Source organism: Ictidomys tridecemlineatus, chromosome 6, assembly GCF_052094955.1.
Source record: "Ictidomys tridecemlineatus isolate mIctTri1 chromosome 6, mIctTri1.hap1, whole genome shotgun sequence".
NCBI classification, from domain to species: Eukaryota; Metazoa; Chordata; class Mammalia; order Rodentia; family Sciuridae; genus Ictidomys; species Ictidomys tridecemlineatus.
The window spans coordinates 86265222-86291860 of record NC_135482.1 but is presented as its reverse complement, the minus strand read 5'-3'; the positions used below and the strand labels follow the sequence as shown (position 1 = coordinate 86291860).

General features: G+C 31.2%; 1 protein-coding gene across 28 annotated transcripts in view; it reads right to left on the bottom strand.

The window, feature by feature from the left end:
• Positions 1 to 26639, bottom strand: part of C2cd5 (C2 calcium dependent domain containing 5) — a 95507-nt gene that overhangs the window by 43741 nt on the left and 25127 nt on the right. For 6 of the 28 annotated variants that reach the window (XM_078015094.1, XM_078015095.1, XM_078015088.1 and 3 more), the window contains exons 8-14: positions 24309 to 24460; positions 19268 to 19353; positions 18672 to 18704; positions 18349 to 18393; positions 12810 to 12918; positions 10103 to 10168; positions 218 to 332 (exon numbers count right to left, since the gene is read on the bottom strand). In XM_078015094.1, the coding sequence (XP_077871220.1) occupies positions 218 to 332; positions 10103 to 10168; positions 12810 to 12918; positions 18349 to 18393; positions 18672 to 18704; positions 19268 to 19353; positions 24309 to 24460 (606 nt within the window). Of the gene's footprint in view, positions 1 to 217; positions 333 to 10102; positions 10169 to 12809; positions 12919 to 18348; positions 18394 to 18671; positions 18705 to 19267; positions 19354 to 24308; positions 24461 to 25431; positions 25557 to 26639 lie in introns of all 28 variants that reach the window. The other 22 variants (XM_021728819.3, XM_040280921.2, XM_040280925.2 and 19 more) reach the window with 12 other exon arrangements.

The following is a 26639-nucleotide window of genomic DNA, read 5'->3' as shown; positions in this document are numbered from 1 at the left end:
GAATAAATTGAAGCTCTCAGAGGAGTTGAGCAATGTTCCCTAAGCTTCACAGTGATTAAGTGGGAAAGATGGCACATTAAATGTGGCCCAAAGCACCCTAAGGGCCAAGCTCTTGACCCTCCTATTCTTTGCTTTACATCTGCATAAAGCTTTTTCTCCTTTCACATGACAAGCTAGATTCCAGTGTCTGAAAAGCCAAGTTGTCGTCGTCATTTACCAGATGCTGGTTGACTCACTGTAGCCCACTACAGCATGACAGCCTAAGGCTTTAGCATGTGATTTTATTTCTTGTCTGATTTCTGCCCACCATGCATCTCGAGTTTCCGGTTCATCTGAAAAATAAATTTTAAATCAGTTCACTACTCAACAGCACATTGTCTTTAAGAATAAGCAATGTTGAAAATAAACATACTATTTGAGATAAAGAAGTACTGCTCTACAACATTTTTAAACTTAACATCTTTAAAATGCTACTTCTCAAAAAGCAAAAGATTTAACATTTTTAAATTGGTTGCTAGAAAACAAACCACTCAACTGTTTGCTTTATTACTTTAAGGGACACCTATAGGTATGTATTTTATTAGATACAACTTAAAATGTAGACCTAGAGTTTCCAGATTCTAACCTTCACCAAGATAATACCCTATGTCTCACCTGTGTGGCTTATGTGTCACATCCATAAAGTTAATAAAAATTCTGATTTCATTTTTTTTTTTATAATCCACTATAGTCTAGGTTTTTTCAAATACAAAGACTTGTCAATGTTTAAAGAAAAAAAGTTGTGCTGGGTCTGTAGCTCAGTGGTAGAGCGCCCGCCTTGCACGTGTGAGGCACTAGGTTCGATCATCAGCACCACATAAAAATAAAGTTATTGTGTCCATCTACAACTAAAAAAATATTTTTTAATAAAAGGGGAGAGAGAGAGAGAGAAAGCTATATGCAGCCATCCTTCTACACAGATGTGGGTGCTAGATCAAGTGACATGAAATAAGGGGATTGGTCAATAAAAAAAAAAGAAAGCAAATACATCTAAAAGATTATATATATATATTTGGCTAATATATAGAAGGACAAATTTCAGATTGAACATAATAAACTTTTATATGGCTCTTTACGTCTGAGGCTGTATGCTCAGTGGTAAAGTGCTTGCCTAGCATGCGGGAGGCCTGGGTTCAATTCCTGGCACTGAAAAAAAAAAAGACAAGAAAAGCTTAGTCTAGCAGAATTATATTTTATTGCCACAGGGAAGTCTAATATTGCTTGCAATAGAGCATTTTAAAAGTAACAGCTGTCACACATACTTCCTAATCACTTGCATTTAGCTGCAAACTATTGGTGAACAGCAGCTGCAAATTAGAGTTAAGTTTTTACCAGCAAAGATGTTAAAAACAGAACTCAACAGTCTATAATTAGCATATCCTGATTTGTTTCTTTTTATGGCCTATTCCCATCTGGGAACAATTTGAAAATTTAAACAACTTTAAATAGGGTGCTAAGCTCTTATTGTAAAGTTTCCATAGAAAAAGAACTATTAAAACTGAAAACCAAACAATCCAACACAACTTTCTATTTTTATTTTTTTTTTTTTCTTTTTTTTTTTATTGTTGGTCGTTCAAAACCTTACACAGTTCTTAATACATCATATTTCACAGTTTTCTATTTTTAAATTGCAGTATATATCCATTTCAAAATAAGTAGAGTAAGTGGAATTATACTCACTATTAAAATAGTGAAGACAGCAAAGTAAAAAAGATTAGGAAGCTTGTTATAGGTCACATTCCTATGAAGTGATTGTTTCCTCCACAGGGAGGAGAGCAGCAAAAGGCAGAAATGAGGAGATAAAAGGCAGAACTAAAAATTATGCCAGCCAGTTCTTGAATTTAAGTTTTGGATCCAAGACAGAGCTACCCTAAAACTTTCTTTAAGAAGAAAAGAAAGAATACAGACTTCAGGAAACTGAGGAAAGATCAAAGTACAAGATAAAATAAAGAAGGAAGAGAAATAGAAAAGACTACAATCTGTTAGCACTCAATACTATGAAATTAAGAAATGTGTGAAACAATTAGGATGCCCTATTTTGCACAAATACTACATGTCTAAGTTTTTCTTAACATTCGTAACAGAAATGTGTACATAAACAGCACAGATAGACTTTCAAGCTCAAACTTGCTTTTTCTTCTAAGACACACGTGCTTGTGTACCACTCTGAACATCCATTTAACATCCTTTCCTAAAAGAGAATCTTGTATAAGACAAACAATTACTCAAGCTGTTGTCCTCATCTATCAAATTATTTCTGATGCTGAGAAAACATATCACAAATAATAACAGAAGTATAATTCAGTTTAGAAAATAACTGTTTTCCTAAAAGACTACATGAAATAAAAAGCCCAACTTCCTTAAACTCACTATTAGAATCTGCTACTTACTTTTTAAAGCACTTGGGAAGTTTAAAATATTATTTCCTAAAGCCAATAATTGTATACTATATTTTTTAAAAGAATAGATCTTCTTACAATAGGTTTGCCTACATCTATACCATAAGTAACATGAAGTATCTTCTCTGGTTTAAAAACAAATTTTACAGGAAATAATCCACATTACTTTAAGAATTAATTTTAAAAATAGAGAAAGCTACTTATTATTGTAAGTTAAAAAAATATTTATTTAGAAATGGCCAACAATTTAAATGGAAAAATATGTAATAATTCCTATGAAATACGTGTAACCACATAGAATACAGAAGTTACCTTATATCAAACTTACCTTGGTATAACACATATAATAACCAGGTAATTAAACCAAACACCATGAAAGAGTAAGTGGTTGATTAAAAAAACAACAACAAAAAAGAAAAAACACGGAAAAGCTGAATGCAGCGCACGCAAGTGGAGCATTCATATTCTTCTTACAAATTCACAAGCAGCCTTTATTTTGACACATGAGCCACACAACTGCACATGGGAATGCCATTATTGTATTTAATAAAGTATTTACAAGTTTAATAAAAAGCTAGAGAGTTACACAGCATGGGAGCTAAGGAAGCAAATGGTATATGTCCATATCCAGATAATTTGTTAACTTTGGTTTTTGGCTAAAGCAAAAGCTCAAGGAACAAAGGGTTTGCAAAGCAGATTCAGCATACAGGAGCCAGGAACAGTGATATTTTGGCGCATGCTTGGATCAGGTGACAGTACAGACTGAAAACTATGGCAGCTCACTGAAATGGTTACAGAAAGTAATGGCCCTAGATTCTAGGTGAAAGCAAGGCAAGCATACAGTAGGGAGCACTTAATCACAAATTAGTAATTGTATTAACAATAATAATCTATAACAAGGAACCAAAGGATGAATTTTGTGTCTATTAAATTTAGGGGTTATTTAATTATAATAAAATTAAGATTAATCAATTTATTTAATATTGAAAAAAAAGTGAAATTGATCTTAAAGCCTTTATTACACTCAGGCCAGAGAAAATCCAGAGAATCCTCAAGAGTAATTATGATTAAGACTAATTTATTAACAATAAGAATTGAGATATATCACAGTATTTAATTACTATAATAGAATTTTTAAATTTAAAAACTGCTAACTATATTTTTATAGGAAACACACTATTGAATCTGAATTGTTTTAATTCACCCTACAAAGTTAGAAAATTGAGAATCTACCATAGTAATATAAAGGCAAAACAGAGTTTGGCTCAAAAATTTATGCCAACTATACCTGCCACATATGAAACTGGATACAATTTGGTTATTTGAAGGATATACAGCTGAGATGTGAGCTCATCTTGAATAGACATTTCAAAGATATTTTAAAAAAATAATATATATACACATCTTCACTTTAAATACCATGCTCCTCCTAATAAACTATAGAATTGTTTATAGGATACCTTTTAAGAAAAATTAAAATTTAATTATTATATAAATTATATTTCACATTAAGTTTTTTTCTATGGGTCTAAACTCTTCATAGATAATATCACAAATCTTTTAATATATCCTTTTAATTGCAGGATGAGCTGAGCTCTAAATCAGTATCTCCTTGATGTCTCTTTTAGGGATAATGTTAGCACATTCGGGCCAACATCAGAATTAATTCATTTATACTACTATTACTTTCTAGAGCCCGATCACAGCTTGATATCTTGCCATCTTTTTATTATTTTATATTATTTCTGAAGTGCAGATGAAACGGGTAAAGATTCTTAACAGTTTGTATCTCAGAAAGTAAAAAACTGGTAAACTCAACATAATGTGTCTTTATTAAACTCAATCCCTTTGAGATTTTAGGTTGGATCAAGTAAAGATTTTAAATACAATGATAATCTATCTCATTAAGGATAGCATGAAAAGCTATATTCCCAAATACCTGAAAGTAATATTCCAACCAATAACCTTAAGAAAGATACATTTCTCCTAATGAAAGAGAAATAAGAGATTTTAGGTTCAAAGAGTTTATAACCTCAAACGAGGTGGGGATCAGTAATAGACTAAGAAAAGGAGTCTCATTATGGAAGATGTCATGTGAAAATACAGAGCAATCAAGACCTAGTTAGAAATTTGGGATGTTAGGATGGTAGCTGGCATATAACCCATGTTGGACTATACTGGAGTCTTTGTTATTTGTTTAAAAAAAAAATTCTGATATGTAATCTACTCAACTGTGGAATTTCACTGTTTCTATATATAGTGCAACTACGTATTCATTATTCCAAAATTACAGGTAATATAATATATTATCACATATTATATCAGTACATTTATGCATTCTTGAACTCTACGTACTTCCTGAAAACTTTTTAAAATACTGACAATCAAAAGTTGCTCAACTACTTTAGGTTTAGTTTTTACACATCTGCTCATAAGTACCTCTAACATAAAATAAAAAGAATAATTACTGAGATTATCAGATGAATTCTAGTTGCAAGAGAACCTGCCACCCATCTCCATTTATCTAGCACACATGTGTGTACATACACACACTCCACACACATACACACACAAACACACACCAGAAAATAGTATAAGAATTAGCCAAGACCAGGTGTGTGAAGAGGACATCTGCCTTGCAGTGTTCTTTCCCCAGAACCAAATACATGCTCCCTCACCTTGCAGGCACTCCACAAATATTCACTAAATGAAAAGATTTTACTAAAAATTAAAAAACAAGGAAAAAAAATTTAGATAAGCAGACTGACATACATATTCTATAAATATTGTTAAAATTAAATGTTTTGTGAAAATATTCATACTTTTTTTAATTTTTAACTAAATTTTTGCTTCCAAAATATGAATTCTCTAAACAAATATTTCGATAGCTAACAAAAAAATTTTCTAATTTCAAACAACTATTATAAAGTTTTACTTTATCACTAGTAAAAATTTATTGTATAGTAAAATAAACTCAGGTATAATATGTCCTAAAATCTATGATTCGTCAAAAACATACTTTAAGATTATTTAAAATATTCTCCAAAACAAAAGTTATTTAGTTTTTCATAAAATCCAACTTGTTTTTACCAATTCAGGACTTAATACACCAATTCCAAAACAGTAAGTTTGGAAAGCATTTCAAATATATAATTTCATTTTCAAGCCAGATTATATAACTATTATGTATTTCTCTCTTGCCACTTCCTGAAAAAACATCTCAGCTGACATAATACAAAAAAAGAATATAGCATATTTTCCACAACTACACTGAGACCATCACTTGTTAAAAAATTTTATGTGTGACTATCCAGAAATAGTCTTTATCAAGAGATAAAGCAAAAAAGATCATGCCCATTTGAAAAACAATGGGCTGGGACTATTACTATTTACTCTACTTTTTATAGTTCAACTTTCCAATAAACTTGTGTTTCCAAGGACAGAGTCAATGGCTAACTGAAAGCTTATAATTAATTATAGGATAATATCTCTCTCTCTCTCTCTCTCAGCTGAAAACTGACACTAGCTTGCTTCACTTGCCACATTCCACTTATTACCTGTCCTGTTGATTTTATATTCTCAATATTTCATTAATTTGTGTTTAAGAGTATAGGTTCTAAGGCCATGGTGCTCAGGTTCACATTACAGTTCAAGTCACTTTCTAGCTGTCCATACTTTGAGGAAACTGCTCTGCTTCATTTTGATCATCTACAAAGTGGGATTAGTGTCTCCCTTAGAGATTCATTTTGAAAATTAAACAACCTGCTATTATAAAGCACTTAGAAGAGTGTCTGGCACATAGTAAATTCTCAATAAAGTTAGCTCTCCTTTAAGTCTCCTTTTGTGAATCACCTGTCTCCTTATCTCTAGTCTTATTGACTATAGTCAATGATCTAATGCAAATATAACCATGGATGCCTGTTTTGTTGTTGTTGCTGTTATTTTTCTTGTGTGTGTGTGTGTGTGTGTGTGTGTGTGTGTGTGTGTGTATTTTCAGGATTTGACCCAGGGCTCTCTACCACTGACCTACATTCCCAGTCTTTTTTGTATTTATTTTGAGATAGGGTATCACTAAGTTGTCCAGTCTGGCCTTGAACTTGTAATCCTTCTACCTCAGCCTCCCAAGTCTCTAGAAGACCCTGTCTTATTACTGTGTACTCCTTTTCCTGGCATATCACAAACAACATCTGTAAATATGCCAGAAGTCAGGGCACCTGCCTATAATTCCAATGACCCCAAAGGTTAAGGTAGGGGGTTAGCAAGTTCAAGGCCAGCTTTGGCAACTCAGTGAGGCCATTTCAAAATAAAAACTAAAAAAGGCTGAGGATGTAGCTGTGTGGTAGAACACCTCTGGATTCGATCCTTAGTACTGCCAAAAAAGAAAGAAAGGAAGAAAGAAAAGAAAAAGAATTTTAAATACAGTATATTCCTTCCGAACAGCAAGATTTACCATTCCTTTCTCAAAAACATAAGAACCACCAGGTGTGGTTGACATGCCTGCAATCCCAGTGACTTGGGAGGCTGAAACAGGAGGATTGCAAGTTCAAGGCCAGCCTCAGAGACTTAGCGAGACCCTCAGCAACTTAGTGAGACCCCATCTGAAAATAAAAAATAAAAAGAGCTGGGGATGTGGCTCAGTGGTTAAGCATCCTAGTTCAATCCCCAGTACCTAAATAAATAAATAAATAAATAAAGGGGTCAATTCTTTCCTGCTCTATAAACATATTTTCTTTTACTGTAGTTAACACAAACTTAAGATAGCAAAGCAGGAAAAAAGCAGACAGGGGAATAAGCTAAACTACAGAAGATATTTTTAACTCAGTGGCAAACAACTTAGTTAAGGATGATGTAACTACATAAACAACATCAAAGGAGTACTGGCTGAGATACCGTTTTGCTAAATGCTGGAAGTTTTAGAACCACATACAACGTATATATTTTTTCCCTTCTGGTACTGGGGACTGAATCCAGGGCACTTTAACACTGAACTACACCCAGCCCTTTTCATTTTTGATTTTGAGATGGGTCTTGCTAAGTTGCATAGGGCCTCACTAAATTGCTAAGGCTGGCCTCAAACTTAGAATCCTCCTGCCTCAGCCTCCTGAGCTGAGGCAAGCACAACCATGCCTGGCACAAAGTATGTATTAACTGAATATGCTGCCTGCGATATAAATCTATGAGAGTCTCTTATATATCTTTCCAATCTGAATTCAAGAATTGCCACCTCTGTAAGCCCCCTGACACCGAGTTAATCATGTCTTCTTCATCTAGTATAACACCATACTACACAATATATCATTTAATGATTTTATACCTCCCAAGAATATGAGTTTTGTGAAAGCAGGGGGATTGGCAACCTTTGCCTTCTAGTATCTAGCAAATTATATGGCATAAAATAATCATGTGTCACTCAAAAATAGGGATATATATGTTCTGAGAAATGCTTTGATGGATTTTTATCATTGTACAAACATCACTACATGTACTTACACAACTAAGCTACATCATCAATTGAGCAATAATATATTTATGGACTACCATCATATACGGCCAAAAATTTATTATGCAGTGCATGACTGTATGTGCTTATGTGACATATCTACCATATTTATGAAACAGTATTGTGTGGCATAACATGCTTTCCTATATCTTTCTACATTTTAATGTTTCTAAAATGAGAATGTCTAATAATTAATAAGTATACTTAATGTAGTATAATTTCTTTTTCCTTTCTCTTAGAAGGCTACAATGTATCACATGATACATGATGTCAGAGAATCCTGGAAATTCAGTATGAAGGAACAATTCTAGAAATAACAAAAACAATACTAACAATTACTAACAAGTTCAATTTTGATTTTCTATTGTAATATAAAATAGCAACAGCTAAACAGTCCCAAATTACACAGGATACATAAGTGATTTGAATATATATTTATCAAAAACATCATATTTTCTTCAGAATTATCAAGTGCTTTTTCCTGAACTAATATCAAAACCAGCCTTATTTATGAAGATGTACCAGCTATTACAGGCAAATCCTAATGCCTCATCAATGAGATGAGAACAATTAACTGAAAATATCATTGGTATGTTTTTTTAAACATTCATTAATATATCTATATTTTTTCTTCATATATTTCTCACCTGGCATTATTTTAAATGATGGCAAGATATATTCCTTCCTCAACCATGTTTCTCTTTATCAAACTGTAATTCTGCTTACATGAAATAATGTCCCCATGTCTATAAGATTTAATTTTGCCTTTCCCACTTTCTAAGACTGTTCTATCATCTGACCAACATATATCTCACCCTGAACACCTTTGACCTTCCTTAAACTATTAAAGATCAATGCACTAAATGTATTTTTTAAACACAACCTTGTTCTCTACCCACTGTATTAAACTGACCATATTTTTAAAATGTATAGCTTCTATGAAATAAATCCAACAAGATATTTCTAAGTTTCTCATTAAAAGTTAATTATAGAATACTACACTAAAAATGGTAATTTCAATTAAAATCAATGACAGCATGATGGTAAAAACATGAATAGAAAATAGAGGTAATTTCCCTAAAGATTTACCAATTGACAGCAGTCTACTTACTGTAAAGGTTGGACCTAATCAGATTGTTTAGCAGATTGAATTTTGATAAATCTACATGATGAATATGACTTGCTTCAGAGTCAAACATGCATTACTTACATTAGAGTTTATCTCTTGGACTCCTACAAACTCAAAAGGTTTATAATATTGAAAAGATTATGGGATATTATCTAAAATACTGAGCCCTCTGGTGTTTTTGATTTTCTGTAAGATATACTTTTGAACCCAAAGAACTGAAAATTTTCTTTAGGCAAAATATCAGCTTTGATACAGAATTAAAATAGTTCTATAATTAAATTTAATTCTAAGATAGTAATATAAAGTTTAGATGTTTATATTAGTGAGAGAATATGCTTTTTTCAAAAAGAATTGACTGGTTCTGACTCTAAACCACATCATCAGCTGTAAAGTTCTCTTAGTTTGATTTCTTGAAAAGCTATAAACTATATCAATATTTAAATGGCTCAAAAAGAAAAATTATATTCTCATATGGAAAGAGAAGGAGGAAAGGTTATAGAAGCTGTTAATCTCCAAAGAAATCTGCTCTTGAATTGCCAAATTTTGGAACAGTTCTAGAATTATAAATAAAAATGCTAACAATTACATTTTTTAGAACTTTAGAAAACACTAAGTATATTCTACTCATATCTAAATATGCAGTTTAAGTCTACTTTTTAAAAGATTTATCAAATTAGTCATATATAGTTATTACTTAACAAATATTTGCTTAATCATAAAATTAATGCCTGCATAATCTCCCTGATATGAAAATTGTCTAAAATATATAATTTAATTCTCATTTGAAAGTTAGTCACAAAAGAAAAGTCATTCATAATTTATGGTATTTCTATGGTTTTAATTAATTCATTTTAGTTAACACATTTTTATATCTGCATTTCCATGGAAATTACAAGTTATTACATATGTATTGCAGAATGTATCTTTGTAACTGAATTGATATTAAACCTATTTAATCTAGAACACTTCTAAAAACTTCACTGAGCTGCCATAATTTTTGTCAGCATATGTAGTACTGAATGACCATTAAAATACCTGAATTGAAACTATTCCAGTCTAGTAGTTTGTAAGATCTTGTGTTACCCATAATTCCGACAAAGGCTGAGTTCAAAACAGCAAATTAGTAGATCAGTTTTAGGTGGAGAATAGTAGGATAAAACAAAAAAAAAAACTATAAACAAAAACACAATTGACAATACCACTTGACAGGAACTGGAAAGACAGACAGCAGAGTTAATAAGAAGTAGAAATAGAAAGGAAAGAAGAAGCATGATATAGTAAACTAACATTAACTAGTCTAATTGTTTAAGTTAATTACCTTGATTTTTTTTAAACCACCCCATTCTTCACCTTTATGCTCCTGTTTACTTAATAGTTAGCAAAGGAGAAAGTTCAAAAACAGAAAATCGCCAAAATAATAATCCAAAGAGTTTGGTAGGTGGTAGTGCTTCTAAAATATTATTTTTTCCTTGTATACTGAGAATGAAATAAAAATTTCCAATATTCACTAGTCAAAAAATAGCTAAAAGATTAACTTGAGGGTGAAAACAGTATTTTCAACATTGACACATGTATATCACTACCCAAGTTTCTATTAGCAGAATGGCTCAGTGATACAAAATTATTCATCGTCATTATAGTAGATGCTAATCCAGAGTTTAATTTTCTCAACAAATTAAGATTTTTTCATAAAAAAAATATTTAAGCAGTTTAGAGATTAACAAATGATCTTAAGTAAATGTTCCTTTTTAGTGTATAATACATACATAAAACAATCCAATGAATGATATTTTAAATCAAAGTAAGATACTATTGAAATCATTCGAATATATAATTGACATGTATTTAACTAAAAGAAAAAAAATGAAAATGTAACTCATACACCATTGAAAGCATTTATATGTATATGCCCATAGTCTTTTGGGAATAGTCCATTAATAACTGAAGAATTTCTATACCTGAACTGAAAAACTATTCTGAAAGTGGGGAGAAAGGAGGAAACTGGTGACTGCTAATTGACACAAAAAACATTCTGTAACAGGATTCTCATGTTCTTCACTGGACCTAGATTCTTACAGTTATAACAAAGCTATAATAAATTACCAGGTATGATAACCCCCCCAAAAAAAAACAGTCTTTTGTTTAAAAAAAAATAAATAAGTGACATTTAAAACACACCTCTACATGTAAGTTTATTTAAGTAACCTTTGTTCTCCCAGACTCTACCATTTATTCAGAGTACATGGAAGCAACAAAATAAAATATAAAAATGTTTTCATTTTAGAAGATATTACCAATGATTGAAAATAACCTTGAAACTGTTTTTGGAATCTCATTAGTAGATACCATCTATTAAAATATTGGAGTCAAAAGTCCACAGAAATTTAGGTGACTAGCATTGTGTTACCCAATTAATGTCACGTACCTTAACTAGTATTTCCTTAAACTTTCCAAAAAATTCAAAGTTCTAAACACAAAGATATAGAATATCTTAATACCCAATATCTTAATACCATAAAGTGGCATTAGTCTTAATTTTTCTCTAAGAAACAAAGAATACACAAGTACTACAAAGAAGAAAAGTTCTTAAATTAACCAAAAAAAATAAGAAATGGGGAAAAAATAAACCAAAGAAGAAAAAAAAAAGACTGGTGCTTAAAAGACGTATTTGATAAGCTTCTGAATTAAGTAGATCCGGTAGCACTTCTCTGAATCGTATTCAGAGTCCTGAATAATTGCATCCTCTCTGAAATTAACTCATACAAAATGAAAGCACGAAACATGGATTAAATATTGAAAAAGCTGAAAGAATGGTAATGCTATAAATCCTCAAAATCATTATCTGCAATGTTTTCCACCCAATAATTTTAAAGGATTCTACTTTTTTTCATAGTTCTCAGTATAAGCATCACAAAGATATTACTTCCTAGAGAGACAAATTAAAACTTTCAAAAATATGTATGTATATATGCCAAATAAGAATACTAATATAACTTCAGGTCTAAGATATGTCATCAAAATTAGTGACTTGAACAAATGATTGAGCATCTAGATAATGAGAGATGCAAAAATACATTCCATATGTAAAGTTCCTACCATTTGTCATGCTTATTTTAGATTTAGAAAAATGACCAGAGTATCTCTAATCTAAGGGCCTGAAATTACTGGGGCTTTGATGTCTATCTTCTTTTATAATTATGGTCCCATGTTTTAAAGTGAGCTACTATTCTCATTTGTTCATTTACATAGAACAAATAGTTACAAAAAAGAAACCAAAAAACCAAATATTAGTTTGTTCTTGTTCTTTTTAATTTTTAGATACTATACACAATATTCACAATTTAAAAGGATACCTCTTTTTAGAAACAAAGAAGTTAATGATAAAAACATATTGCTAGTAAAAAGAATTAACATCTTAAATTAATGACCATAATGGTCAAATTGTAAAAATTTTCTATCTTCCTCTGTCAAAGAAAATTGCTGATTCAAAAATCATTTAGGAATTTCCTTAGCCAAAAATAAATCAAGATGTGCTTGTTTTATATAGAAAAGTAACTAACATATACTTTTACTGAGTTTGATCATTTTTTAATGAAGATTACTATAAATATTTTAAGGTAACATGCCAGTTTATACTTTCTTTTCATTTTTTCTTTTCAGATAGATTTGGTCCATTAAATATAAAAATCAGTTTTAATAAACAGAATTTAAATAAAGGAAAGCAGTAAAAGCAAGAACATACCAGGATTGTGGATACGATCCAAAAGCTTCACAGAACGTGCACTAACAACACCTCCAACGTGCACAAGGAATCCAGGAGGAAATGTAGTCAGGGTAAAAAATGGAAATTCCTAGTAGAAAGAAATGGAAAAAATATAACTGTCCACGTGTGAAGTATAAAAAATTTGTTTATTAAACACATTCTATACATTAATAAAAAGCTATCCATTATACATTACAAATATTTTGTAATTAAAATTTTCCACATATACAATATTAGGCAGACTCCAAAGACCCTTTTTTATCAAATCTCATTGTGAAAAAAATGTTTTTAAGAGTTCAAACATGAGACATCTGGAAAGCACATTTCCTACTCTAGTACAATTTTACAATGAGATGAGAGAATAAGCCAACCCCTCTATTCCATTATCTATTTACTGCCCTCTCAAGCACATCCACAATATAAGATACTGGTAAGGATTCCAAAGGCTCGGGGAAAGAGACCTGAAAGAAAGTGGGATCAATGGAGGGGGAGTAAGAGGATGAGCAGTGTGGGTTAAGAGAAATGAGAAAGGAAAAAAACAAATTCCAAGTCAAGGTGTGCAAAGCATCACAGTATGGAAATATTTACTATCCTCACTCTGTCAGCAGCAGTAACAACTGCGAGTACTTAAACATATATTAAGAAAAGAGGAGGACTGACACTGTGGCTCAGTGGTGGAATACTTGCCTGGAACGTATGAGGCCCTGGGTCTGATCCCTAGCACCATAAGCGGGGGTAGGAGGAAGGCAAAAAGCAGAGGTATGGAGAATATGTAGTAAAAATACGTAGTAAGAGTTAAGGAGGCAATACCATTCTACAAGGTCTTCCAAACTTTATTATCCCCTTTTCTCTTAAGGACAGAAAACCTCTCAACTTGAAAGACAAGGAGAAAAACTCAAAAGAGAAATGAAAAAGTAGGGAAAGGACATTTATAGGCATGTACTCAGAGCGGGTGCAGTGCACATGCCTATAATCCCAGCAACTCTGGAGGCTGAGAAAGGATTGCAAATTAGAGGCCGGTCTGGGAAACAGTGAGACTCTCAGCTATTTAGAGAAATCCTATCTCAAAACAAAAAATACAAAGGACTGGGGATGTAGCTCAGTGATAAGGTACCCCTGGGTTTAATCCCCAGTACCAAGAAAGAAAAGAAAAGAAATTACACCCAGGAATTAGTTGGCTGCTCAAACATACAGGCCCCCTTCACATTATACAAAATGGAGGCAAGTAATGGGAATTTGTTATCTGACCTGTCTGGCTAGAAAATAGATGAATGTAGCTCCCTCAACCAAAAGTCACTTACCAGTAGCCTCAACCATTTTGAATGTAACAGATCTGGAAATATGCAAAACAAAGCTCTTAATAGTCAAAAGAACTATCAGAGCTGCAAGTATTAAAATTCATGCATTTTATTCATAGGCGATCTCTCCACAGATGGTATTCACTCTGTTATATATAGTAGTTACATAGTTATATATGTTAGGAATGTATAATTCTAAAGACCATGGCAGATTAAATACAAAAAATAGAAGCAGGGACAGAAAAAGATACAAAATACTGCTACAAGCAGGCACATAAAAAAGCAGCAAGATTTCTGACTGGCTGCTTAAAGCATGGAGAATACAAACTCACATAAGCATAATTCACAAAACATAGCAATCCGGAATCATTTAACATAAAGGCAAACAGTCCTGCACATATCAGTAATCCATGAAAGTAAAGTATAAAAAATGCATTGTGTATATTTTTTAAAAAGTTGGTCAAAATTTAGAGGAAATCATTAATATAAGAAGACCAAGTAATACATTCCACTATTGTCATGTATGTAAGAAATAAATTTTAAAAAAAAAGAAGAGGAGGAGGAGCAAGAAAAGACAACCTTATGTAAGAAAAGAGTATAAAACAAGGTTATGGACAGACATAGGGAAAGAAGGGAAGAAGATAGAGGGGGCATATATCACTTGAATATATCATAAACTATTTAGTTGGAATACACATCATCATCATCAATTTTTTAAAGTTTATATATATATTAGTTGTCGGTGGACACCCAATACCTTTATTTTATTTTTATGTGGTGCTGAGGATCAAACCCAGTGCCTCATAAATGTTAGGCAATCGCTCCACCACTGAGCCACAACCCTAGCCCAAAGAGCTACGATGCCAGCTCATTAATGTAAGTTTTAAATGACATGTATAGGTGAGCTTATGTTATTAAAAATGTTAGTATTTTCCATAATAAGTTGGGTCTTTAGGTTTGTTCCTTCTCTGTGCACCGCCCCCTCCCCCAATTAGGAAAATTTAGATTCTAAAAGTACCTCAAAATACATGAGGTATGTGATGGTCCCAAAGGGGGGAAAAAATACTTTACACTTAATCTTTATACTTAAGTCTTTTACATATCTAAATGACAGACATTGAAAATAATTTTTTGAAACTAAATGGAAAACTACTTTCTTCTAAAGCTAAAAAGTAAATTAGGTAAATTTACACACATTGGAAAACATATGCATATAAGATTTTAGATAAGTACTAAAAGTATGAACTTAAATGATTTCTCTATTCAGGACTTTTTAGTCTTCTCCCCAAATTTTGGGAGATTAGATAAAGGAATGAGAGCGAAAGCAACACTCTAGAGCAGAAGGATAGTAGCAGTGGCTGCCCTACGAAACGTGAAGGCTCACTGCCAACTTAAGCTCTAACATGTGTCACTCAATCAGCAAACCAATTAACCTAAAATACAGAACTTAACCTATTGGAAGCAAAAATGTCACTGTTGAGGCTGGAGTTGTAGCTAACAGGTAGAGCACTCGCCTACACATATGAGGCACTGAGTTCAATCCTCGGCACCACACAAAAATAAACAAAATAAAGGTATTGTGTCCATCTACAACTAAAAAGAAAAAAAAATTAAAGTCAGTTAATCAAAAGTCTATCTTCAGACTATTCTCTAATTAGAAGAGTTACTCTATGTACCTATCATCTCCATTACCATCAGCACAGACTGCTCTGTGGGAAGGATGTCAAAACTATGCTTTATAATCTCTCCCATATTGTTTCCAGGTTTAGATGTAAAACTGAGGTCATGAGGACCTTTGATTGATATACTGTTTCTGAACAACAAACCTCATCATCTGGTTCCCCTGTTATTTATGGTTAAAACACTGAGTGAAAGACTTGATTTGAATCTATAGTTTGTTCATTCCACTGAACAAATTTATAGATTTTTTTTCTTCCACTGAAAGGACAGTTTCCTTAAATGAGCCAAGCACACCCTGCTTTCAAAGCCTAAATGTGAATTTTAGCAATCATATAAGATATTTTCTCTAGAACTCTTTATATTTAAAGGATCTTTCCCTGTGGTCCCCCACATGGATTTTACTTGATGCTTTGGCATAAGCCATATGTATGAAGCATAAAAATATTTAACAATGTATGATTAAAAATAGGCTGGTTGAAAAATCAATAAAACATGATTGTTTTTAAAAGATTTAAATGTAATTTTTCAAAAAGATATCCAAATAGTTTTTAAAATCATATATTCTTTTTATTACCAAGAGAATTTTTCTAGATATAAAACTCCATGCCAGATTCCTACAATAATTTATTGTACAATTTTAACCTACTTTTAAAAGATTATAAATCAGGTGCTGGGGTTGTGGCTCAGTAGTATAATACTTGCCTAGAATGGGCAAGGCCTTGGGTTCGATCCTCAGCACCACAAAAAAATAAATAAGTAAAATAAAGGTACTGTATTCAACTACAACTAAAAAATAAATATTAAAAAAAGATTATTAATCACAAGAAGACAGTGTTTTATATCAATATTTCTCAAAATATGTTCCTCATGAATAGGTATTTTAGAAGAAGATTCCATGGTAAAATATATTTGGGAAATACTAAGTTAAACTAAGTTAACTAGGTTTTTATACTATAAGGGAGGGGGGATAGTAGAGGATAGGAAAGGCAGCAGAATACAACAGACACTAGTATGGCAATATGTAAATCAGTGGATGTGTAACTGATGTGATTCTGCAATCTGTATATAGGGTAAAAATGGGAGTTTATAACGCACTTGAATCAAAGTGTGAAATATGATATGTCAAGAACTATGTAATGTTTTGAACAACCAACAATAAAAATTTTAAAAAAAAAAAAAAGAAAAGAAAAGAAAAATATACACCCCAGAACCTAAAAAGTAACTTGGATTTTTTTTTTCAACTTAAATATAAATAAACTTTTACTTTAATTTTTCATCTCCCAAAACCTGGCATCTATTGCCAAGATCTCTTAATGTTTGTGTAAGAAAACAATATTTTTATTTTTAAATTAATTAACCCATTAAATGAGGTTGGGCAATGAAGTACCTCTTTAAATAAAATTTAAAAGGGAGATTTAGCAAAGAATAGAAATGAGTATTTTTAAAAAAACAACATTCAAAATGAGATAAGACACATCTAAACAAATGGGAAGATTCTTCATACTTCTGTACAAATTTTTCCCAAAACAAAAGCCATTCTAGATATACAAAGCTCTGGGTTTGATCCCCAAAACTGCAAAAGCCAAAAGCTTTTGGCAGCACAGGTGAAAGGCAAAGTCAACAACCATGAAGTTTTGTTATTTATTATTCATACAGGGCAGAGAAGTAGTCTCGTAAACTTAAGTAACTACCACTACATAACAAATGATATAGATGTACTACCACAGCAGTTACACAGCCAGCTTTTACAAAGTCATAAATGAAAACTAGAGTTCTCAAAACCTTTCCTTTTAATTACATGAAGATTGTTCAGTAATGTATGCCCAATGTGTTAATGTGCCAAGATTCTAAGAATGTTTAAAAGCACATTTAAAAGAGATTCGTGCTAATTAAATCCAAAATGATTTTCATTAATTTTCCCCTTCAAGTGAAACAGTTTTAAAGGTTCTTAAAATGGACAAGGCATATAATAAAGACAAAATTCATTATATCTAAATTTAAGGCAACCTAAGTTTTTCTGTTGATGTGAATTCTAGAATGGTAATTTGATTACAAGAAATCATATACCAATATGAAGGACTCTGTAGAGAACACAAAAACAGGAAGAGGCAGACATAAGAGTATTCTGGCCTAAAAAATGACCTGCTTCTCTTCCATGTTTTAGTGTTTTGCTCTATTTGGTTTTAACATGTGATTTAAATGTATGGATGAACTTTTTGGTGGTAGCAGGTGGTATGCTTCTGAGACGTGAGAGTGGCTGAAAGGTGCTGCTCAGTGGGGTATAAAGCAAAGAACTGGATATAGCTGATCGTATTGGTCTGCTCAATTCAGCTCTGCCATTCCTGTCCTTGTCTAAAAGGTAAACTGTGCACACATGGATACCTTCAGTTTGAGGAAAAATAGCCTAGAAAAATAAACTCTCTTATTATTGTAATAAGAGAATCTGAAAAACATTGTTCTCAACAGTCAAACTGTAGGAAAAAAAAAAAAGCTTTGTTTCATAAAACACATCCTTTCACAGGTTATTTACTATGCTTCACCTTTTTTTCTCCCAAATGTTGGCATAAAATATAATAAAGAAAATTCTATAAATGTTTATAGCTTCCAAATCAAACATAATAAAAGCTATGAAACTGTATCTTAAAATAATTGACATAACACATAAAATCATGCACTGTATTAGTAGAAAAAAAAGAACATGAGCCTAATGGAGCTATTAAATTAAAAAAAAAAGTTGCATTATGGAAAAGAAAAAAGCTGGCAACATTTGTTAAAAGCTTAAACAAAACTTAAGTGACTGAGATTAAAACTGGAAAAGCTTCTAATACAAGAAATAGGCTCTCACACATGTTTGGAAACATACCCGCCTTCTACAGAACCTATGAGGCGATCCTCCCTTAGCAATGAAGTTTATAAAAAAGAGAGAGAGAAAAATCATCCAAAAACTATAACTACTCATTTTCCCACTCAACCAATGCAAGTAAACATTAAACATAACAATCAAAATAGATGTATTATATTAATGAAACACTATATTAATCTGTAAAATCATGTAGAAAATATACATTTCTTATCTCAGAGATTGACCAGTGATAAAAAATAATTTTGTTAAGTAAAAATATTACTAAAGAATTGTTTTTAATAAATGCTACTGATATATTGTTTCTTCAAAAATGTTATTTCTTTATAATTTTAATGACAAAATTAAAAATGACTTCGGTATTCAATGGATATTTCTCTAAAATATTTCTAATAAATATTTAGAGGAAAACATAAAATAGTTACAGAATTACTCCAAGTCAAAAGTAAATATTCATACACAAGTTGGATTTCAAAACTATAATATTTTCAGATATAACCAAAAACAGTTTGGTTTTGGAAAGTAAATATGTACACAGAAGCATAAGATCATAAGTTCATATTAACAGTGTAAGAATAAGAATATCTGGTAAATCTTACCCTCTGCTCCAATGCTGACTGTGTCTGTTGTCTTAAAAGAGCTTTAAATGGCCCCCCTTCTTTTCCAGCACTACCACTGCCCATTCCTACAGAACATTAGCACATAAATAACAACCAAAAAATCCAACTATAGAAACAGAAAGTATAATTGCATTCAACTTCATAAATCTCATGAGTCAAAATATAAAATGATCCACACATTTAAAGTATTCAAGATGGCAACTAAAGCATATGTTTTACTCTAATAGACTAGCAAAATTTTCTTTGGAAGCAAGATGTCAAAGTTCTGATCATGGTTAGCTTTAGACTCAATGTGGTTTAAGAATTATGAAAAGAAACAATGTTAAAGAGATAAATATTTGTATAAATAAAATAAAAATCATCAAAATGGTAATTATTATTATGCTAACAATTTAAGAACACTAAAAAAACAGAGAAATATTAAGTGTTTGACTAAGAATAAATACAGAAAAGAAAAACGCTGAGATCACTAAAAATATCCCAAAATTCTCTAAAGAGCATGAAATCTAGGTAATTTTTAAATTTAGTATATTTATTTTCTGATAACTTCCCATTTCTAAACATAACATCATATAAAATGGTATTATTTTGATATATGTCAACATTCATTCCAAAAAACAAAAAGAAATTATTTGGGAAAAAAAAAACTAAAAGTCACAGAAATATAATAGACACATTACAAATGTACATAATTATGGATGTAAGAATTATATTTCCCAAGCTCATATCTGTATTTTTTAAAACTTAATTTTAAATTTCTTTTCCTATCTTATTTTATTGTCTTGAAAGAACCACTGGACAAACTATGATCCATGAAAGCAGGAGATGGGTGAGAACCCAGGATTCTACAGATTGGAATTCATCCCACCCATTTCAAACTGAAAATGCATACCTTCAAATTTACTACAATAACTTAAAAAGGAGCTAATTTAATTTTACATTTTTAGCTGTTCTTGGATAAGGAAACAAAGATTAGCATGTGTATAGTCCCATTCTGTTCTTTAAAGGTAAAAAGTAAATTCAATTTTCTTAGATTAACCTAAACATTTTTAAGAGACTATACAACGCTAAACAGAAATTAAACTAAGATCTTTATATGAAGCATATTAAAAGCCATAAAATAAAATGTAAATTTGTAGTGACAAGGAAAACATCAAAAAATATAGAATAATTTGATTAATGCAATGATCAGAAAAAATGAGACTTAAACTGATTCAAACAGAATAATTTACTAATGTAACCATATGGTTTAGCAATGAGATGATACAGGTCCAACGTGAACAGAATTGGTATGTAGGGAAGAAAGTAAAGCATCTAAAACAGAAATGCTAGTACTAAGAACTTAAATAATTATTGTAAACAGCCAGATCTATGTCATTAGACATAAACTTTTTTTAATGTATACAATAATTTACCAAATATTCATAATTATCCATCAAGTAATGCTCAATTATATCCTATGATAAATCTAATTGTTCAACTCTTTATCAGTAAAAAAAATAATAGAAATACATCCTGTAAAAATATGCAATAATTCTTTATAGTATGAAATAATTAAACTTTTTTCAAAAATGATTTAAAGTAAAGGGATTAAAAAGCTGACATAATGTGATCCTACCAGAAGCAGCCAGGAACAGCTCTTCACTGAAAGAAACACTTTTCCTCAGAACTGGGCTGACAAGGCTAGAATGATGAGGGGTAAGGCTAGATTCCGAGAGGAGGAGACAGGACTTTTTAAGATGAAGGGAACCACAAGAGAGAGAGGGGGAGCTGGGACACAGGTAAATCCTAGGTCCCTGTGGGTAAGATGCTGTGGAGGAAAGTAGCAGAGAAAAGATGCAGATTCAGAAGATGATCAGGAAATGCAGGATAAGGAAAGCAATGATGAAGCAGCAAACATAACAGTAAAAATGAATTTTAAAATGTATAGACAAGTTATACTAAGCATATGAAAAGTCACTAGCAAAACTGTCTATCCAATATAATACAAATAAAAGGTATATTCTAAAACTTAATGAAAACCTTTCAAACTACATTCTTTAAAAAAAATTAATGACTAAGGATTTAATGCCATTTTAATCATTTTCGTCTTACTTTTAACTGACTTCTTCAAAATACTTAAATTACCTACCCTTTTCTTGTTTATGAATTCAAAGGGTTAAAATGTACCACATTTTCAAAGTGTTAAAGCCTAAAACTTGTTGCCTCAACTATAAACACTTATTTAAAGTGGCAAAGTACAGTATTTTTAAATTTTACTAGCTAAAATAAAAGATAGCACTGTGGGTATGTGAATTGAAAATCTACTTTAAAAACAAAATCAAATGGCACCTCATTAGGTGTACACAATTGTCATTATTAATCTAAAATAAATACCAACTTCCTTCTGTCCAGCTTTGAGATATGTTAATACTTTTCTTTTTTCTCTAAAATTGTTCACACTTTAATCTGATCACAGTACTGTGTGAAGTACAGATATTTGAGCCTCATCAGGGTCCGATAACCTCTGGATCACAGAAACTATATATAGCTAGCTACCTGATTAAAAAAGAAAAATTTAGTTCAAGTCAGGTGTCGAATTAGTATTCTAACACTAGCATTTTAAAATCCCACTCTTATTAGTTGACTACTTGGGGAAAAAATAAAGCCTCATAAAATGTCATAAGTTAAAATTTACAGAAAGAGTTAATTTTTTTAAAAAAAAGAGGAGACCTACCAGAAAAACAAGCAAGAGCATTAATTATAAACAACGACAAAAAAACAACTTTTTCTATCTAAGCTTTATTACTTTTGTTATACTTTTTGTCTTCCCAGTTAGTAATGATAAATCATTATAATCAGATTATCTCATTCCAATATTTCTCAAGATACCAACTCTACATATGGATAAATTAGAAGGCAGAAAAGCATGACAAACATGCTGAATTATAGTTCTAGGAATTTTAAAACAATTTTAATATTACCAAATTACTTCTCTGTGAGAAACAGGAATGTTCCTCAGAATTATTCAGATATCTAAGGGCTCATGCTAAGGCCAAGAAACTAAAAACTGCGAATATTTTATAAATAAGCTATTGAGGTAGTAAATATTTATGGGTAAGCAAACTATTTAGAGCAAGCTTACACACTAAAATTAATACTTCATTTGTAAATAGATTTTTAAGTACTAATAATACAAAAAGGTTGTCATTGCTAATACTGTTAATTGCCTATCAGTTAAGAGAAGTGTGGTTCAACTGATTTATATCTTAACAATCTGCTTTAGTAGGCATAGACTTTAGAAACAAAAAGCCAAGGAAATACTCTCAAAACTTTATGTGGTATGGCAAAGGAAAATAAAAGAGTATTGAAAAGTGGCCTGGAATACAAAGTTAGTGAAAAAAAGCTTCAAAAAAGTATTCTTTAAATACTATCCTAAGTCTGTCTAATTATGATTGTCATGAATATGAAGGCCAGACTCTCCTATTCTCTATTTAAAAAACATTTTTTACTGTACTTTGAGTGATTCAATTTTTATGGCATAAATATGGTTAAAATGCCACATTCCAAAGCATCCATTACAATCAAATACTCTTATTTTTAGATGTTTGTTCATAATTAAAGTCAGTCATCTCTTAGCTCTGCAATAGACTGATGCAGGATAAGCACCACCACCACACCCAATACCAAAATCCACAAGTGCTCCAGTCCTTTACATAAAATGCAATCATATTTGAATATAGCCTGTGTACATTCTATGCATTTTAAATCATCTTTGATTACTTTATAATACCTAATGCAATGTAATGTAAATAGGTTGTTAGCAATATTGCTTAGAGAAAAATGACAATTTTTAAATCTGTACATGTTTAGCATAGATCCAATTATTTTTTCAAATATTTTCAATCTATGATTGGTTGAATTCAGAGGTAGAACTCAGGAAAATGAAGAGCTTAATATATATGTAAAAATAAAGTTATTATCAAAAGAAGTAAGTCTATAATTATCTTTATGTTTTAATGACATTTATAAAAAATAGCAATTAAAGCGATGAGCTTTAAAAAAAAAAAAAAAGTCCTTTCTCTATAAGTAGCACTGGTTTGGAATTAGCTTTCTTTTCATTGTTTTCACAAAATCTGGGATCATTTTATAAATTTCTTTTCTAACACAAAAGTAAGTCTATTAAAGATGGTAAGTTTAAAAGTAATACAAATAAGAACTATAATTTAATCAATCTGATGGGAAAACTGCCAGACAAAAATACTATTTACAAAAATTATAAACTGTTAAATGTTTTAACTTATTTTTAATTTTCCTTAGAAATAATAATAATTTAATGCTTTATATAAGTTAATTCTATTTTAGGGAGTAAGATACTAACTTAATCTGTATGAACTTTTTATCATAAACATATGCATAAAAACCCACAAAGATTACTCATAAAAATACAAATAGGAGAGGGAAAAAATTATAAGTTTAATAAATTGAGAAATATTCAAGTATAACTAAAAATGACATTTTCTAAGCTAGAGAGTAAACTAGCAAACCCAAACATTTTAAATAACAAATTAATAAATAGATGAATAGCTATGTACTCCAATGTAATCATTTCAGTTCTGAAAATTATTTTTATAATAAAATCCCAGAATTAAATTCAGAGAAGCACAAACAATGAATTTAAATTGCTAATACTTCAAGGAGTTTGATTGCAAGCCACTGGTGTTACTTTCTATTCAAATGCATTAAGATGTTATTCCTCCTGAGTATGAAATGAAAAAGTCTACACACAAAAATGAATTTCAGACTTTATGGCTACACTCTGATTAAATTAACAAAATGTTGATCTTTAAACAAGATAATTTCTGAACTAAAAAAAAAAACCTTAATATTTTAATTGTAATAACTGAAAATAATCAAGTCACATTATTTTTTAACTTAAATGCCAAAAACAGGAGGAAAGATTTGGATGGAAAGCTAGTAAGAAACAGAAACAAATTTTTTTAAAAAAAGAAAAAACAAAAGGTGGGTGGAAGCGCCTTACCAGTTTTGGGTGTCAAACTCAAATCTGTGTCAGAAGAAGAGGACTGTCGACTGTAGGACTTGGAAGGTGAAAAGGAATAAGTTTGGTTTTTCAGAGGGGTTGAGGGTCCTGATGAGTGAGTATTGGGATTGGGATCTTCATTGAAGGGAATCCTGCCAGAAGAAGGTGGAAAAAAATAAGTAATCATGTGCCAAAGGGCTTGACGGTTGGCAGCATGATCCAAACACCAGGAAAGTATTGGGGCAGGGCCAGCAGTCATTTCTTAAATGTGGAGCTGGGAATGAGGCCAAAGACAACCAATTGCTGTTTAACCATTCATCATTCTCCAGATAAATATTATCTGCATTGAAACAGTTAATAAGCCAAGTGATAAAGCAAAAAAGCATGAAATGACAGACTTAGGGGCTAAAACATATTAAAAGGAGAAATTAAAAAAATGACAAAATATTTTAAAATGATTTTTTAAGGTACAAAAGAAAAAATGATGGCTACAAATTGTGTGTGGAAATATTCATAATTGTTTTCATATTTGCACACACACAGGTATCTTCAAAAGAAAAAAATGTTTCCTTATCCTATAGCATCAAGAGTGCCACAGCTAAAAACACATCAAAGAGGAAAATGAATATAACTACACAGAAACATCACATTTAATGCAGAATAGTTGCTTACCTGTTTTCCAATAGCTCTCTTCCACAGAATGAAACAGACCCTACCGTAACAGGTTTAGTACATAAAGAAAACAAGCAAACTGGAAGGTTTGGTATCTATTTCATTTAGAATCTTATTAACAATTTCATTTCTAAAAAATTACAGAAATAATCACAAAACACATTTTGAGAAATTCTCCTCAAAACTCACAGTAGTACACTTATATAAGATAAGGTTCTGAGAGGATCTGTGGAAGAGACTTTGGAAGCTGGAAGAACACTTTCACTTCCATAGAGTGTGAGCCTCTTTGGCAACTAAATACAGAAGTTCTTCACTGCAGCTGGACTTCCAGTAAGAAAATGAAGAAGCAAAGACTTGTGGTACCTGCCTACGCTACCTGCCTGCCTGCCTCTGCAGCCACTCTGCCCGTGGCCTGCCTCTCCCCAGCTCTGGAGTCTGAGCAGTCTCGTACCAGTATAGATGAGAGTGGGAACAGACACAGAGAAGTTCTGAGTAAGTCGTGAGCCAGTAGCAGTGTGAATTGGGCTGTTGTGAGTCGAGCGGCATCCAAGGCTTGGAGGATGGACCAGCGGAGACCTGAGGGAATTTGTGGTCAAAGTGGAAGAAAAGAAAACAATACATACAACAGATTGCAAAGTTATGTTAAATAATTTTGAAGGAGCTTTAGTTCAAGGAGAGAACTTATTTTTAAATCCCTCGCATGCAAAAAAATTAGATGAAATTCAAAAAGAACATCTAAATATTAATTTGTTAGGATATGGTTGTAGTTTGAAAGGTTCAGATTAATAAATTATGATTGTAAATAAGAAAAAATACTAAGATTTGGATTTCAAGTTGCTTTAATATATTAATTTCATCAAAATGGAACTTACTATGCAATATTTATGGGAAGAAACACCCATAAAAGTGAGAAGCCAAATATAAAGTTCTCATATTACCTTTGAAACTGAGATATAAACCGCAAATATATTTATATTTTTCTATGAAGAAAGCTTAACTAACAACTGTTTCTGTCTAGAATCTCATGACAAGAATATTTAAGAATGTGAAAACTGACACATAAAGAGAAATGAGTGAACTGACTGACTATAAATAGATATACACATTCTAGTATATAAATAGATATACACAATCTAGTATTTCAACTGTATCAAATATATAGCTTATAACCAGGCTACACTGAAAACAAAACAAAACAAAGGGACACTGCTTTTACAAGCATACTAATAAAGCAATGTAAATAATGTTGTCTAGTTCTCATACTGAATATTCTACATAAACTACATTCTGAATTGAAATTTTGTAAGATACTAACTTATATCCTCTAATAGAACACATCTTTGTGTATATAGAAATAAACTTAGATTAAATATATAAATGTAAATTCATATAAAAAAATTTAAATTTCTCAAGAGGAATTTAGCTAAAAAAGTTATACTGAATGTAGTAAATAGGTATATTACATAAAAAAAGAATTGTGGACTTCATGTTGACAACTATTTCACTGTACAATATCTTTGTTTTTGTACAATGGGGGGAAGAACCCTATATAAATAAACTATCATATCTCCCATTTTTTAGAAGTCAAATTAAAAACAGGAAAGAGTTCTACTTTTCCTGGCCTTTCCTTAATGAGTGTACTAACTGCTCAGGGAAAAA